The following is an 18,107-nucleotide window of genomic DNA, read 5'->3' as shown; positions in this document are numbered from 1 at the left end:
AGGTTCTATCAAAACCGATGCCCCAAGGAATTTGAGAACATGGCATCAGACCCACTGATACTTTCCTGCTTTTCCTTAACACGATGTTTCTAATAAATAAATAGGTGGTTTCTGGGGTGGATTTGGCGGGGACAGGGGCAGGAGTGTTCAGACACGTCATGATATCTCTGCAGGGCCATGTGTATGTGCTTTCAAGTCTGTTCATATCCTCTTGGTAAATAGATCTGATTCCACAGAAGTATCTTCACTTTGGTTCCCAATTTTGGATTTAACAGTAAACCTCCCAAGCTGACACTGTTTTTCTTACACAGTCGTTCGCTGTGAACAGCCAAGAGTTGACCATGGAAAACAGATGACTGGATATAGTCCTGTATACACCTACAGAGCCTCTGTTCTGTTTGAGTGTGACCACCGCTACACCCTCAAAGGCAGTAACGTACTTCAATGCAATGAAAATAGTAGATGGGATCCTCAGTTACCAGTTTGTGAGCGAAGTAAGTGTCATATGGTGACGACCACCTCCTTCAAACTGACCCTGCAGCCCTTGGTCACCCAAGATTCAGGGACAGCCAGTTTGATGTCTCCTTTGTTTTAAGAGAGGAAATAGTGACTGCTGTGTAAGCTTGCATGCCACTGTGCTGACACAGCTCCATGATACTTCGGTTAAATGACTCGTATGCTGAAAACAGGGATTCGAGTTTTATTCTATTGCAGGCAGTGTTGCTCAGTGGATAGAGCACTGAAGTGGGACTCAGGAGACCTGGGTTCTATCCCTGCTGAGTGACCTTGGGCAAGTCACTTCCTCACTCTGTGGCCCAGTTTCCCCACACATTATATAAGTTCTTATACTGCACTCATCACCATAATATCTCAGTGCCATCCAGTATTGCATTAAATAATGTAACTATGCACCTAGCATGTGTTTATTTTGTTTTGCTTTTTTCCTCTCCTCCTCTCCTCGGGAGAGAACCATGTGCAGTGGAGTTTCTTATTTTGTGATAGGGTTTTAGGTTTTGGGGTTGTTTTTTTTAATATACATGTCTTTCAAGTCACATTCTTGTAGAGAAGAATTATTTCTCAATAAGATTTCCTTGTTATGTATGTCCTTAAACTTTTATTTTTACTCTTAGGTAGCTGTGATGACCCACCTTACATTCGTAATAGTTTTCAAAATCATTCTAACGGCAACTTGTTTCCGGCTGGGACTGTAGTGAAGTATAACTGTGTGAGAGGTTATGAGTTAATCCCTGGAATATCTGCGAGTGTTACCTGTCAAAAAGATTTTACATGGTCTGAACATCAAGAATTTTGTCAGAGTAAGCATATTAATCTTTGGTTTAGCTTTTTGTTTTAATGGAGGTACAGAATTAACACAAATTTAGAAAGCTGTACTCGATAGTTGATATTTGGTTCAAGTGTGTATGTGTGTGTGAGAGAGAGTGTGTGTGTGTGTCTTCTGGGAATTCTTACTTTAACAGTAGGAAGCAGGGTCATAGTTAATAGTTTACACATTCATGAACAGATCTGTTGTTCCCACCTACAATCTCCATATAACCTTAGGCAGATTATAATCAAGATGGCTTCTACACAATTTATTGTAACATACCAATCAATGTTTAGAACCCTGCTGAAAACCAAAATATCCTGCCAACCTCAATTCAAATAGTTACCCAGAAGAAAACTGGAGGGGTCGTACTCAAGCCACAAGGCACACCCACTAACACTCATGGCAGGAAGAAATGATTTGCTGTGTCTGTCGATGATATAAAACTTCCACTGAAAACCAGCCTCTTCAAAAATGTGAAGGAAATGCTGACTTTCTATTGCTAGCAAAATGTTCATTGTAAATGAATCTGCAGAATTGTTTTTGCTCTGATTTAACACTGGTGGTGGTGGTGTTTCACAGAAATTAGATGTCCATTTCCAAACATTCCCAATGGAAGAGCAATACCTGGAAAAGCAACCTATGAGTATGAGGAAAAGATTCGCATTGAATGTAATCCCGGTTACGCCCTCAAAGACAAGAATGGGTCGATTAAGTGCGAAAGTGATCGTGCATGGCATCCTCGATTACCAATTTGCGAACCAGGTATGTATAAACGATAAAGAACTGTGACGTGGTGACCTGCTGTCCCTGACCTACTTCCAAACAATGTAATTGCTGCATAGTTATATATTTATATTATGGTAGCACACGGAGGCCCCAGTGGGGAAAGCGGGGCTCTCACTTCGCTTCCACCCCCACCTCCTCCCTTCTAGCTTCCCCTTTTCTGCCTCTATCACCCTGAACCTCTGTCTCTCCCTTCAATCCTCTCCTGAAAGGTGCTGAGGATCCCATGCCCTTCTTAGAAGACTGACCCTGGTTTCCTGGCCAAATTCCAGCTCTGCCATTGCACTCTGCCTCCCTCTGTTTCTCCTGCAGTTTCAAAAGGATGTGGTGTTTTTCTTCACTTAGGCCCTCATTGCACAAAGTCCTCGAGCACATGCTTAACTCTAAGCAAGGGCGTAGTGTTGATTTCAGTGGAGCCACTTCCATGCTTAACATTAAGCACGTGTTCAAGTGCTTTGCTGAATTGGGACCTCGGAGAAGTAGCTGCATTTCTCTGGTGGATGAAATAGCTCTGGGCGTAACAGGTTGACCAGTGTGATAGAAATGCAGGGTCATTACAATGACTGACAGGCAGGCCAAATGCTACTGGCACCGAGACATTTCACAAACATTCTTTCTCCTCCCTTTCTCTACCATTCTTCCATCATGAGGCGAGGACACACAAAGGGAGTCAATGTATGTTGTTAGCTGCACAGAAGGAACAAAGCTGGTGAATGGCACTGCATGAGCTTACTAGTGGGATGTTGTTGTTGTAAGACTTTGGTTCATTCCAGCTCCCCCCCAGTTCATTCCAGGGTACTTGCCCAGTGGGGTGTCAGCAGATCTCTGGTAAAAGAGGAGAAAAGGAACTGGTGAAGGTTGGGGTCTGCAGGGGGCAGGCTGAGTTTTCTCTGAAGAAATCTGCAGGGAGAGTAGATGTATGAGTGACCATGACAGATCCCATTGTTTTGAGTTGTTAAGTACACACAGCACTCTCTAAACACACGGAAAACAAGATCCCTGTGCTTGTAGCTGGACTGGCTTTGTGACCCCCTGACTCCATCCATTTCAAAAAGTGGTTGGATGGTATCACTATTTTCCTCCACCCAAAGAAGGCATCACCCTACATGGTTATTAGCCAGCTCCAATTTCACACACACACTTTTTCTTGGTGTCCATCCATTACTCTTCTTTGAATGTTTTTAGTTCTTTAAATTAATCTGATTGACTGAATCTCACATTATAGATTCGTCTCTATTTTAAGGGGCTGTTGTTACAGTTTGCAAACCAGTTTGTATAAATGATGAAGAACTGATACAGTGACCTTCCAGCTCTGATTTTTTGAAAGGAACATCTAACACTCAAAGTGTAATTGCTGTGTATTTGTATATTTATATTATGGTAGCACACACAGGACTCAGTCAGGATCCAAGGTCCCATTGTGCTGGGTGTGAAACCTTGGGGGAAGTGTTTCTTCTGCTCTACTCCATGCTGATTAGGTCTAAACTGGAGTATTGTGTCCAGTTCTGGGCACCACATTTCAGGAAAGACTAATTGGATAAAGTTCAGAGAAGATCAACAAAAAAGATTAAAGGTCTAGAAAACATGACTTATGCGGGAAGATTGAAATAATTGGGTTTGTTTAGTCTGGAGAAGAGAAGACTGAGAGGGGACATAACAGTTTTCAAGTACATAAAAGATTGTTACAAGGAGGAGGGAGAAAAAATGTTCTCGTTCACCTCTGAGGATAGGACAAGAAGCAATGGGCTTAAATTGCAGCAAGGGCGGTTTAGGTTGGACATGACATTAGGAAAAAATTCCTAACTGTCGGTGGTTAAGCACCAGAATAAATTGACTAGAGAGGGTGTGAAATCTCTATTGGAGATTTTTTAAGAGAAGTTTAGACAAACACCTGCCAGGGATTGTCAAGAGAATACTTAGTCCTGCCATGAGTGCAGGAGACTGGACTAGATGACCTCTCAAGGTCCCTTCCAGTCCTACAGTTCTATGATTCTGTGTGGGGTACATTCTCCCCTACCTAAATGATGTCCTGGCAATGTGATATCTATGACGGGCAATTTTATCTTCTCTGTGTCTATCGGCATGCTCAAGCAGTACCAAAAGGTACATATAAGCGAGTATTGCCTGTGGGCCTTTACTCCCTAATGGCAGTAGCAAAATCCAGAACATGGTCCACAGATTGGGCAGATTGGCTTCTAGTTTTACTTCTTCAGCTAGGCACCTCTATAGAACTTCTCACAGATGTTGTTGATAGAATTAGGCAAATTCACCCCAGCTGCAGTGCAGAGCTCATCTGGTGAATTTCCTGGTGTTTGTGCTTCTTCACTTTGATCTTCATGGAATGAAGTATTCCCCTGCTACAGGATTTAGTTTGATTGTAGAATGGAATCATATGAAGATTCACCTCCTTCTACAATTTGTATGCTTGCATTAGCTACTTTTTAATCAAATTTTCCAGATTACTGGAATGTCTTCCACAATTCTACCTCCATAGCTTAGGAAACAGAAATGAATCCACAAGGACAAAGCATCTCCTGGTGCAGGATTGGATGGAACCTTCTCCCAACTCTGCCTGTACCTTGTAGATATGTAATTCACTTTCCAATTGCTGTAGTACCATATAGACTAACGACTTCCACCTATCTGCAATTTTCTCATTTACTGTGGGACTAAGATTGTGTAATACGTCTCTATCTCCCACTTCTACAGTAGACATGATTACTTTGGCATACCATTACCACTTGTTTGCCAACTGATTTTTCTCTGTTTTCTTAGTAGCTAAATTATATCCATGGCAAAGTCTGCATTTCAGGTCCTTCCCATGCTGCTGATAGGTTACTGCAGCTTGCCTCTGGTGTTGGATTTCAAAGTACAAATCAGTTGATAGCAAAGGATGCCGGCTAAGCATAGAAAGTATGGGGTCTCTCCCATTGCATCATTCTTAGCACAATTACATACCAATCCTTTAACTAGCAACTATACCTGAGGAAGATCCTTTTGTCCTTTCCTGCATGTTAGTGTTTACCCCATCTAGAGTATCTGCTTGTCAGCAACTGATTTATTAAACTGTATTGGGAGAATTTTCATAGTCTCCCATAAAGTCTCCCAGTACTTTATAACTATTCTTCATTAGCCAGCATTTAAAGAATGCTGTTTATTGAAGTTAGTGCCTGGACTATATGGCCGTACAAATAAATGCCTTTTGCAGTTCAGATTTCTTGAAGATAAATATGTTCTCTACCTTTAAGGACTAGCCCTGAGTTAAAAAGGCTTCTGCAGAAAGATTGCCCTGGATTAAGGGAGCTCTGATGTGAGAAGACATCCACAATGCCCTGTTCCCCCAGTGGTCCAGAGACCAGACAACATTGCCCCAAGTGTAGATGATGCTGGGTGAGGCAGAGGATGGCTGGGTTGGCCAGAGGATACAATTATTCTGTGCTTCCCTTAGCAGTGAGCTTCACTGTGATCGTTATAATGATCTTGTCACAGATTAAAGTTGTCATCCCACAACACAACCATTGAGTGGGAGCAGTAGTACAAATGCTTCTGGCACCCGCGTCAGTGTTGGGTCAGTTCTCAAAACACTGAGCACATGAAAAGAGAATTTTAAGCATCCATGAATTTTCAAAAAGCCAGATGAGGGATTAGAGAGACTGAGGGGTGGGATAATATCTGTTATTGGAGTTATTAGTTACTCGAGCATTTTCAGAACTGTAGGCCTATTTCAACGGGCAGCACTGGGACTGCTTTACACGTCACTCTGGCTACCGTCGGAAATGTGTGACGATCCCAGAACAGTGTCAGAAGACTAAAGCTAACCACAATGAAAAATTACATAGCCTGTCAGAACCAGCTCTGTCCCCTTCTTTCACCCTACACAGTCCTCCTCCTCACCAGTTCGAGAGGGATGGACATATGGGGAAAGGATGGCTCATTATACTGGGAAGGTGGTGTGCGGGGAAAGTTCAGTAGCTAGTGGGGATGGGTGAGGAATGTGGGGGACTCCAGAAGAGTTTCATAACTTGGAGGAGGCTTGGCATGTTCGTTCAGAGGGTTCTGACAGAACTCAGTGGCTATAGAAGGGGTTCAGATCTGGAATTTGGTGGTGCAGATGTAGCAGGGCCAGTTTAATGACTCAGGGAGCCATGCAGGGGGACCCTACTGTTGAAGTTGATGGGAGATGCAGGCCTTCACTAGTTTTCAGGGTCTGGCTCTAATTCTCAATAATTCAGTGTAGTTGACTCAATGCAATTAGTCAGTGTTGTGAGCATATGAACAATGATCCATGGGGCCCCTACAGGTCAAAGAGCTCTTTTAAGAGTATTTTGCATGTTGCTGTTTTTATCTTTGCTCTCACAATGAGATGGGTATGATGCTAATTCACAGCCAGAAACTAACAGAAAGTGCTGTCAGATTGTCAGAGATATTAGAGACTGGTGCCTCTCCAAGCACCTTTTTTTTTTTTGGAAATGTAGTGTCAAGAAACTCCACAGTATTTATGCTGCCTCCCTTCTTTTAGGAGATTTCCCGTTCTGTATAAATGCTGTATTTTTCCCTTTTATTCTAGTTTGTGAGCCACCTGCAAGCATCTCTAATGGACGGATCAACAGTGGCTGGAAAAATGATTTCTTTGTTGGCTCAAGTGTGAGCTACTCCTGTAACTCTGGTTGGTCACTTGTTGGCGTATCCTCCATTCGATGTATAGCTGGTGATGGGGGAACTCCGCGCTGGAATGCACCTGTCCCTAAGTGCAAAGGTGATTCAGTTCTTCATCGCACTAGAATGACTGAGATTAGAAAAGGGTGGAGGGCACATTGCAATGACCTGGGGGCTATTTAACATCTTAGCCCTTAAATACTGAAAATATGTAGAGCCATGGGCCAACTCACTGCAGACTCAGTGGCTATAGAAGGGGTTCAGATCTGGAATTTGGTGGTGCATATGTAGCAGGGCCAGTTCAATGACTCAGGGAGCCATGCAGGGGGACCCTACCGTTGAAGTTGATGGGAGCTGCAGGCCATCAGTACTTCTCAGGGTCTGGTTCTAAATCTCAATAATTCAGTGCAGTTGACTCAATGCAATTATTCAGTGTTGTGAGCATATGAACAACGATCCATGGGGGCCCTACAGGTCAAAGAGCTCTTTTAAGAGTATTTTGCATGTTGCTGTTTTTATCTTTGCTCTCACAATGAGATGGGTATGATGCTAATTCACAGCCAGAAACTAACAGAAAGTGCTGTCAGATTGTCAGAGATATTAGAGATTGGTGCCTCTCCAAGCACCTTTTTTTGGAAATGTAGTGTCAGGAAACTCCACAGTATTTATGCTGTCTCCCTTCTTTTAGGAGATTTCCTGTTCTGTATAAATGCTGTATTTTCCCCTTTTATTCTAGCTTGTGAGCCACCTGCCCGTGTCTCTAATGGACGGGACGACCGTGACTGGGAACCTGTTTTCCTTGTTGGCTCAAGTGTGACCTACGAATGTGACCGTGGTTGGTCACTTGTTGGCGTATCCTCCATTCGATGTATAGCTGGTGATGGGGGAACTCCGCGCTGGAATGCACCTGTCCCTAAGTGCAAAGGTGATTCGGTTCTTCATCGCCCTATAATGACTGAGATTAGAAAAGGGTGGAGGGCACATAATTAATAGTTTAGTTTACACATTCATGAACAGATCTGTTGCTCCCATCCACAATCTCCATATTACCTAAGGCAGATTATAATCAAGGTGGATTCTACACAAAATTTATTGTAACACAGCAATCAGTGTTTAGAACCCATCTGAAAACCAAAATATCCTGCCAACGTCAATTCAAATAGTTACCCAGAAGAAAACTGGAGGGGTCATACTCAAGCCCCAAGGCACACCCACTAACACACATGGCAGGAAGAAATGATCTGCTGTGTCTGTCAGTGATATAAAATTTCCACTGAAAACCAGCCTCTTCAAAAATGTGAAGGAAATGCTGACTTTCTATAGCTAGCAAAATGTTCATTGTAAATGAATCTGCAGAATTGTTTTTGCTCTGATTTAACACTGGTGGTGGTGGTGTTTCACAGAAATTAGATGTCCATCTCCAAACATTCCCAATGGAAGAGCAATACCTGGAAAAGCAACCTATGAGTATGAGGAAAAGATTCGCATTGAATGTAATCCCGGTTACGCCCTCAAAGACAAGAATGGGTCGATTAAGTGCGAAAGTAATCGTGCATGGCATCCTCCATTACCAATTTGCGAACCAGGTATGTATCAATGATAAAGAACTGTGACGTGGTGACCTGCTGTCCCTGACCTACTCCCAAACAATGTAATTGCTGCATAGTTATATATTTATATTCTGGTAGCACACGGAGGCCCCAGTGGGGAAAGCGGGGCTCTCGCTTCGCTTCCACCCCCACCTCCTCCCTTCTAGCTTCCCCTCTTCTGCCTCTATCACCCTGAATCTCTGTCTTCCCCTTCAGTCCTCTCCTGAAAGGTCCTGAGGATCCCATGTCCTTCTTAGAAGACTGACCCTGGTTTCCTGGCCAAATTCCAGCTCTGCCATTGCACTCTGCCTCCCTCTGTTTCTCCTGCAGTTTCAAAAGGATGTGGTGTTTTTCTTCATTGCACAAAGTCCTCGAGCACACGCTTAACTCTAAGCAAGGGTGTAGTGTTGATTTCAGTGGAGCCACTTCCATGCTTAACATTAAGCACGTGTTCAAGTGCTTTGCTGAATTGGGACCACGGAGAAGTAGCTGCATTTCTCTGGTGGATGAAATAGCTCTGGGCGTAACAGGTTGACCAGTGTGATAGAAATGCAGGGTCATTACAGTGACTGACAGGCAGGCCGAATGCTACTGGCACCGAGACATTTCACAAACATTCTTTCTCCTCCCTTTCTCTACCATTCTTCCATCATGAGGCGAGGACACACAAAGGGAGTCAATGTATGTTGTTAGCTGCACAGAAGGAACAAAGCTGGTGAATGGCACTGCATGAGCTTACTAGTGGGATGTTGTTGTTGTAAGACTTTGGTTCATTCCAGCTCCCCCCCAGTTCATTCCAGGGTACTTGCCCAGTGGGGTGTCAGCAGATCTCTGGTAAAAGAGGAGAAAAGGAACTGGTGAAGGTTGGAGTCTGCAGGGGGCAGGCTGAGTTTCCTCTGAAGAAATCTGCAGGGAGAGTAGATGTATGAGTGACCATGACAGATCCCATTGTTTTGAGTTGTTAAGTACACACAGCACTCTGAAAACACACAGAAAACAAGATCCCTGTGCTTGTAGCTGGACTGGCTTTGTGACCCCCTGACTCCATCCATTTCAAAAAGTGGTTGGATGGTATCACTATTTTCCTTCCACCCAAAGAAGGCATCACCCTACATGGTTATTAGCCAGCTCCAATTTCACACATGCACTTTTTCTTGGTGTCCATCCATTACTCTTCTTTGAATGTTTTTAGCTCTTTAAATTAATCTGACCGAATCTCACATTATAGGTTCATCTCTATTTTAAGGGGCTGTTACAGTTTGCAAACCAGTTTGTATAAATGTTAAAGAACTGATATAGTGACCTTCCAGCTCTGATTTTGAAAGGAACATCTAACACTCAAAGTGTAATTGCTGTGTACTTGTATATTTATATTATGGTAGCACACACAGGACTCAGTCAGGATCCAAGGTCCCATTGTGCTGGGTGTGAAACCTTGGGGGAAGTATTTCTTCCGCTCTACTCCATGCTGATTAGGACTAAACTGGAGTATTGTGTCCAGTTCTGGGCGCTGCATTTCAGGAAAGACTAATTGGATAAAGTCCAGAGAAGATCAACAAAAATGATTAAAGGTCTAGAAAACATGACTTATGCGGGAAGATTGAAATAATTGGGTTTGTTTAGTCTGGAGAAGAGAAGACTGAGAGGGGACATAACAGTTTTCAAGTACATAAAAGATTGTTACAAGGAGGAGGGAGAAAAAATGTTCTCGTTAACCTCTGAGGATAGGACAAGAAGCAATGGGCTTAAATTGCAGCAAGGGCGGTTTAGGTTGGACATGACATTAGGAAAAAATTCCTAACTGTCAGGGTGGTTAAGCACCAGAATAAATTGACTAGAGAAGGTGTGAAATCTCTATTGGAGATTTTTAAGAGACGTTTAGACAAACACCTGCCAGGGATTGTCAAGAGAATACTTAGTCCTGCCATGAGTGCAGGGGACTGGACTAGATGATCTCTCAAGCTCCCTTCCAGTCCTACAATTCTATGAATCTGTGTGGGGTACATTCTCCCCGACCTAAATGACTGATGTCCTGGCAGTGTGGTATCTATGATGGGCAATTTTATCTTCTCTGTGTCTATCGGCATGCTCAAGTAGTACCAAAAGGTGCATATAAGCGAGTATTGCCTGTGGGCTTTTACTCCCTAATGGCAGTAGCAAAATTAAGAACATGGTCCACAGATTGGGCAGATTGGCTTCTAGTTTTACTTCTTCAGCTAGGCACCTCTATAGAACTTCTCACAGATGTTGTTGATAGAATTAGGCAAATTCACCCCAGCTGCAATGCAGAGCTCATCTGGTGAATTTCCTGGTGTTTGTGCTTCTTCACTTTGATCTTCATGGAATGAAGTATTCCCCTGCTACAGGATTTAGTTTGATTGTAGAATGGAATCATATGAAGATTCACCTCCTTCTACAATTTGTATGCTTGCATTAGCTACTTTTTAATCAAATTTTCCAGATTACTGGAATGTCTTCCACAATTCTACCTCCATAGCTTAGGAAACAGAAATGAATCCACAAGGACAAAGCATCTCCTGGTGCAGGATTGGATGGAACCTTCTCCCAACTCTGCCTGTACCTTGTAGATATGTAATTCACTTTCCAATTGCTGTAGTACCATATAGACTAATGACTCCCCCCTATCTGCAATTTTCTCATTTACTGTGGGACTAAGATTGTGTAATACGTCTCTATCTCCCACTTCTACAGTAGACATGATTACTTTGGCATACCATTACCACTTGTTTGCCAACTGATGTTTCTCTGTTTTCTTAGTAGCTAAATTATGTGCATGGCAAAGTCTGCATCTCAGGTCCTTCCCATGCTGCTGATAGGTTACCGCAGCTTGCCTCTGCTGTTGGATTTCAAAGTACAAATCAGTTGATAGTGAAGGATGCCTGTCAAACATAGAAAGTATGGGGTCTCTCCCATTGCATCATTCTTACCACAATTACATACCAATCCTTTAACTAGCGACTATACCTGAGGACTATGCTTTTGTCCTTTCCTGCAGGTTAGTGTTTACCCCATCTAGAGTATCTGCTTGTCAGCAACTGATTTATTAAACTGTATTGGGAGAATTTTCATAGTCTCCCATAAAGTCTCCCAGTACTTTATAACTATTCTTCATTAGCCAGCATTTAAAGAATGCTGTTTATTGAAGTTAGTGCCTGGACTATATGGCCATATAAATAAATGCCTTTTGCAGTTCAGATTTCTTGAAGATAAATATGCTCTCTACCTTTAAGGACTAGCCCTGAGTTAAAAAGGCTTCTGCAGAAAGATTGCCCTGGATTAAGGGAGCTCTGATGTGAGAAGGCATCCACAATGCCCTGTTCCCCCAGTGGTCCAGAGACCAGACAACATTGCCCCAAGTGTAGATGATGCTGGGTGAGGCAGAGGATGGCTGGGATGCCCAGAGGATACAATTATTCTGTGCCTCCCTTAGCAGTGAGCTTCACTGTGACCATTATAATGATCTTGTCACAGATTAAAGTTGTCATCCCACAACACAACCATTGAGTGGGAGCAGTAGTACAAATGCTTCTGGCACCTGCGTCAGTGTTGGGTCAGTTCTCAAAACACTGAGCACGTGAAAAGAGAATTTTAAGCATCCATGAATTTTCAAAAAGCCAGCTGAGGGATTAGAGAGACTCGGGGGTAAGGTAATATCTGTTATTGGAGTTATTAGTTACTCGAGCATTTTCAGAGCTGTAGGCCTATTTCAACGGGCAGCACTGGGACTGCTTTACACGTCACTCTGGCTACCGTCAGAAATGTGTGACGATCCCAGAACAGTGTCAGAAGACTAAAGCTAACCACAATGAAATATTACATAGCCTGCTAGAACCAGCTCTGTCCCCTTCTTTCACCCTAAACAGTCCTCCTCCTCACTAGTTTGAGAGGGATGGACATATGGGGAAAGGATGGTTCATTATACTGGGAGGGTGCTGTGGTGGGACAGTTCAGTAGCTAGTGGCGATAGGTGAGGAACTTGGGGGACTCTAGAAGAGTTTCCTAATTTGGAGGAGGCTTAGCATGTTCGTTCAGGGGGTTCTGGCAGAACTCCACAGTATTTATGCTGCCTCCCTTCTTTTAGGAGATTTCCCGTTCTGTATAAATGCTGTATTTTTCCCTTTTATTATAGTTTGTGAGCCACCTGCAAGCATCTCTAATGGACGGATCAACAGTGGCTGGAAAATGATTTCTTTGTTGGCTCAAGTGTGAGCTACGTATGTAACCATGGTTGGTCACTTGTTGGCGTATCCTCCATTCGATGTATAGCTGGTGATGGGGGAACTCCGCGCTGGAATGCACCTGTCCCTGAGTGCAAAGATGATTCGGTTCTTCATCACACTAGAATGACTGAGATTATGAAAGGGTAGAGGGCACATTGCAATGACCTGGGGGCTATTTAACATCTTAGCCCTTAAATACTGAAAATATGTAGAGCCATGGGGCCAACTCACTGCAGATTCCTCCTTTGCAGCAGACCAAACACTCCCAGCTGGGATGCCCAGTGCCGGTGTCCTCTCTGCCCTGGACACATGATCTGTCCTGACCTATGCCCTAACTTATGCTTGATCCTCCCATTCCAAGCTTCCTGAATTCCTCCCTCAGACACACCCCTCATCTGACCCATATCTTGGTTTGTGGTTCCCGATCCAGCTGTCCTGATGGTGGCACTTTTAATGTAGAATCCCCTCCGTGTGTGTGGTGTCGGTATGTTTGTGGGGACAATCTGAGTCCAAGTTGGAAAGACCCCAGTGGTTTGATTTAGCAGCAGGAAGCTGGGGTGGAAGCAGCTAGCAGCATGTTAATGCACTGGCCACTCCATTGCCCCATCTGCAGTATTCCCATAATCCCTGGGGAGACCTTGTGGCGTCCCAGGCGGAGCGGATAAAGCACACGACCACTGTGGTTGCAAGCTGAATCCAATTCTGTTTATTACAAGCTTTCTTTTATAGTTTTTCTCAACATTACATAACACAATTAGGCTATAATAACACATTTACGGATTGGACAAGAAGGAGAATCATGTGTTTATCACATGTATAGCCCCACTCCGATTGGTTCAACCATTCCTTACATAAGGCCATGATTTGTTTACCTCATCTTATATAATACTAGACCACCAGGGGGCCTTACATAAGGCCATGATCATCTTATATAATCCTAGACCACCAGGGGGTCTTACATAAGGCCATGATCATCTTATATAATCCTAGACCACCAGGGGGGCCTTACATAAGGCCATGATTTATTACCTTGCAAGTGTCCCATCGTGACCCTTACCTCCTCATGGAACTTTTCATTAGGTTGGTGTAGGGATGATACATCCCCACACCTCCCCCCTTTTTCTTAAATAAGGCCTATAGGAGGGTTTAACTAACATTAGGACAATTACTAGCCACCTGACTACTTTTTTTGAACCTATAAAACTGACGACAGGTGACATTTAACAACTGGGAAATATATAGAGAACTATTAAAAAACATAATATTACATAAATACGAAAACCATTGGGGATCCGATGGGGTGGCCATGAACAAGCAAAAAGGGCTTTTTGGCCAGTTTGGTTTGCCCAGGTGATTCAAACATTTTGTCGTGGGTTAACAAAAGGTACAGAGTTTGGACATAAAAAGACCCCTGCTCCTATAATAAGGAGTTTGAACAAACAGAAGTACAGCATTATTAGGTGTTTAGGCTGTGACAAACAAGTGCAAGTCCGGTGCTGCGGGGTCCTGTGGATCCGGTGTCACTACTGGATAAGCCTCGGGCGCAAATTCCCCCTCTATATGGGCTTCCCTAATAAGTCCGTGCCAACGCCGTACGGAGTCTGGGGGGCCCGAGCCGCCCGGGATATTGTCCGAAGCATGTCGCAGGGTGGAAACATCGGATGAGCAAACGGGTTGGCGACATCCAGTGGCCGGTGCGTGGACACGTTATCCCGTCCAGTGCACCCAATCGCGCAGCCCCACAAACCACAATGAGGACAGGGGGTAGCTACATCATTCGCCGGAGGGATCTTATCCGGCGGTTTTTTCCTATATGTCTTTTCAAAGTTAGATAAGCCTGGCTCCGCCATTCTTTTCAACCTATTCCGCAACTTTTCACCCTGCCCCGGGAACTCCGCCCGGAACTTTGGGGTACAAACATCATTGGTGACAGGAAAGCCGGGCTGGTTCAGGGCTCGCAATGTGTGGGACTGCGGGGGATGGCTCTTACCGGCCAAATGGGACAACTGATTCAGCATGTCCTGTAGCTGAAGGCCCTGTTTGTACATTTTCGCCCGAAATTCTTGTAACTTATCCCCTTCTGGGCTTGAGACCTCCATTTTATTCGCGGGGTCGTCCGGTAACGGGACGATACTAGGATCAGCTTTGGGTACACCGGGGATGAGTGGTATGATAGTGTCCTTACCCCCAAAGAACTTACGGGCTCCCACCGGCAACACATAAGGCGGCTCCTCTTTTGGCCGAAAGAGGTCATTAATGGCCGACTGGACCTCAGCTTCTGCCGCAAGCGTCTCTATCAGTTTCTTAGATTTGCACCATATTTGGCTTAATGACACGGCCTTCTTGTTGCCGTGAGACACCGACTCCCAGAGGTCAGAGCCTAGACTTTCCCAGACTGCCTTATTAAAGACAGTATCAGGAGTAACAAAAAACCCGCGTCTCTGCCCCCATTTCAACAAACGGGACAACGCGTTAGAGGGAAGCTTCTCTCCCCGCTTTTTAGCGATGCGTAATAAAAAATCATGCACCGTCTCCTCCTCTGCAGAAAAAGCAGAGCCCATTTTATTAAATGCAGCCGCTCACCTGTGAGCTCACGAACGTCTCTCTCGGACGACCAGGAGCCGGTATCCTCCGGTACCTCCTGCCGCGGCTGCCACCTCCGCCTTTTCTCACCGAACGCTTTAGTCGGCTGTGAGCTCACGAACGTCTCTCTTGGACGACCAGGAGCCGGTATCCTCCGGTACCTCCTGTCGCGGCTACCATCTCCGCCTTTCCTCACCGAACGCTTCCGTCGGCTGTGAGCTCACGAACGTCTCTCTCGGACGACCAGGAGCCGGTATCCTCCGGTACCTCCTGCCGCGGCTGCCACCTCCGCCTTTTCTCAAACCATGTTCAGTTTTTGGTCGTGCTCCAGTTGACACTGAGCTTGGCAAACCATCTAAATCTTGGTAGCCTGCCCTCTTATTCCCACAGATTCCCTTTCTCTGATGATCTTTGTGAAGAAGGCCTGTTTCCACCTTAACAGGGCACGGCTGTTTGCGCTTTTTGGTAGAAGGAGTGCTGGAAGGAGAAGAGCCAGCACTGAGAGCCTCTTTAATATCTAAATTTAATTGTTCCAGTTTCTTCATGAGAGATGACATAGAGTCTGACCACTCAGATCCTTTTTCTGGTTGGATCTGCTTTCTTTTTGCTTAGCTTTTGAGACAACACCTGTTGGGTCTACTGTTTGAGAACATTGATCCCTGCTCCACTGGCGTCTGTGTCTAGTATGATCTCTGCTAGCTCACTCTGGGCAAAGTCCTGGCTGCCTTGATGTCCAAGCCGAATCACGTCGGGGTCACCATTTGTGGCGTCCCAGGCGGAGCGGATAAAGCACACGACCACTGTGGTTGCAAGCTGAATCCAATTCTGTTTATTACAAGCTTTCTTTTATAGTTTTTCTCAACATTACATAACACAATTAGGCTATAATAACACATTTACGGATTGGACAAGAAGGAGAATCATGTGTTTATCACATGTATAGCCCCACTCCGATTGGTTCAACCATTCCTTACATAAGGCCATGATTTGTTTACCTCATCTTATATAATACTAGACCACCAGGGGGCCTTACATAAGGCCATGATCATCTTATATAATCCTAGACCACCAGGGGGTCTTACATAAGGCCATGATCATCTTATATAATCCTAGACCACCAGGGGGGCCTTACATAAGGCCATGATTTATTACCTTGCAAGTGTCCCATCGTGACCCTTACCTCCTCATGGAACTTTTCATTAGGTTGGTGTAGGGATGATACATCCCCACAAGACCTGCCAGCAGTGCCAACGTCACCGTGACTTGATTTATTTCTTTATCACACTAGAATGACTGAGATTAGAAAAGAGTGGAAGGCACATTGCAATGACCTTGGGGCTGTTTAACATCTTAGCCCTTAAGTATTGACAATATGTAGAGTCATGGGCCAACTCACTGCAGATTCCTCCTTTGCAGCAGACCAAACACTCCCAGCTGGGATGCCCACTGCCAGTGTCCTCTCTGCCCTGGCACTTGTATGCATGATCTGCCCTGACCTATGCCCTAACTTTTGCCTGATCCTCCGATTCAAAGCTTCCTGAATTCCTCCCTCAGACCCACCCCTCACCTGACCCATTTCCTGGTTGGTGGTTCCCAATCCAGCTGTCCTGATGGTGGCACTTTTAATGTAGAATCCACTCAGTGTGTGTGGATGCCCAGAGGATACAATGATTCTGTGCCTCCCTTAGCAGCCAGCTTCACTGTGACCATTATAAAGATCCTGTCACAGATTAATGTTGCCATCCCACAATGCAACCATTGAATGGGAGCAGTGGTACAAGTGCTTCTGGCACCCGCTTCAGTGTTGGGTCAGTTCTCAAAACGCTGAGCACATGAAAAGAGAATTTTAAGCATCCATGAATTTTCAAAAAGCCAGAGGAGGGATTAGAGAGACCGGAGGGTGAGGTGATATCTGTTATAGGAGTTATTAGTTACTCGAGCATTTTCAGAACTATAGGCCTATTTCAATGGGTAACACTGGGACTGCTTTACATGTCACTCTGGCTACCGTCGGAAATGTGTGACAATCCCGGAACAGTGTCAGAAGATTAAAACTAACCACTATGAAAGATTACATAGTCTGCTAGAACCAGCTCTATCCCCTTCTTTCACCCTAAACAGTCCTCCTCCTCACCAGTTCGAGAGGGATGGACATATGGGGAAAGGATGGCTCATTGTACTGGGAGGGTGATGTGGTGGAAAAGCTCAATAGCGAGTGGGGATGGGTGAGGAACTCTGGGGACTCTAGAAGCGTTTCCTAACTCGGCAGAGGCTTGGCATGCTCGTTCAGGGGGTTCTGGCAGAACTCAGTGTCTACAGAAGGGGTTCAGATCTGGAATTTGGTGATGCAGATGTAGCAGGGCCAGTTTAATGACTCAGGGAGCCATGCAGGAGGACTCTACTGTTGAAGTTAATGGGAGCTGCAGGCCTTCAGTATATCTCAGGGTCTGGCTGTAATTCTCAGTAATTCAGTGCAGTTATTCAGTGTCGTCAGCATGTGAACAACAATCCATGGGGCCCCTACAGGTCAAAACGCCATTTTAAGGGTGTTCTGCATGTTGCTGTTTTTATCTTTGCTCTCCCAGTGCCGTAGAGGTATCATGCTAACTCACAGCCAGAAACTAACAGAAAGTACTGTCAGATTGTCAGAGGTATTAGACAGTGGAACCTCTCCAAGCACCTTTTTTTGGAAATGTAGTGTCAGGAAACCCCACAGTATTTATGCTGCTTCCCTTCTTTTAGGAGATTTCCCTTTCTGTATAAATGGTGTATTTTCCCCTTTTTTTACAGCTTGTGAGCCACCTGCACGCATTTCTAATGGATGGGACGACCGTGGCTGGAAAAATGTTTTCCTTGTTGGCTCAAGTGTGACCTACGAATGTAAACGTGGCTGGTCACTTGTTGGAGAATCCTCCATTCAATGTATAG

General features: G+C 44.6%; 1 protein-coding gene across 1 annotated transcript in view; it reads left to right on the top strand.

The window, feature by feature from the left end:
- Positions 1-18,107, top strand: part of CR1 (complement C3b/C4b receptor 1 (Knops blood group)) — a 61,927-nt gene that overhangs the window by 11,069 nt on the left and 32,751 nt on the right. The window contains exons 7-12 of the mRNA XM_054025257.1: positions 312-494; positions 1,131-1,316; positions 1,907-2,089; positions 6,678-6,866; positions 7,503-7,691; positions 8,170-8,352. Coding sequence (XP_053881232.1) covers positions 312-494; positions 1,131-1,316; positions 1,907-2,089; positions 6,678-6,866; positions 7,503-7,691; positions 8,170-8,352 — 1,113 coding nt within the window. The remainder of the gene's footprint in view (positions 1-311; positions 495-1,130; positions 1,317-1,906; positions 2,090-6,677; positions 6,867-7,502; positions 7,692-8,169; positions 8,353-18,107) is intronic.

Source organism: Malaclemys terrapin, chromosome 4 (assembly GCF_027887155.1).
Source record: "Malaclemys terrapin pileata isolate rMalTer1 chromosome 4, rMalTer1.hap1, whole genome shotgun sequence".
NCBI classification, from domain to species: Eukaryota; Metazoa; Chordata; order Testudines; family Emydidae; genus Malaclemys; species Malaclemys terrapin.
This window is presented reverse-complemented; position numbering and strand designations above follow the sequence as displayed.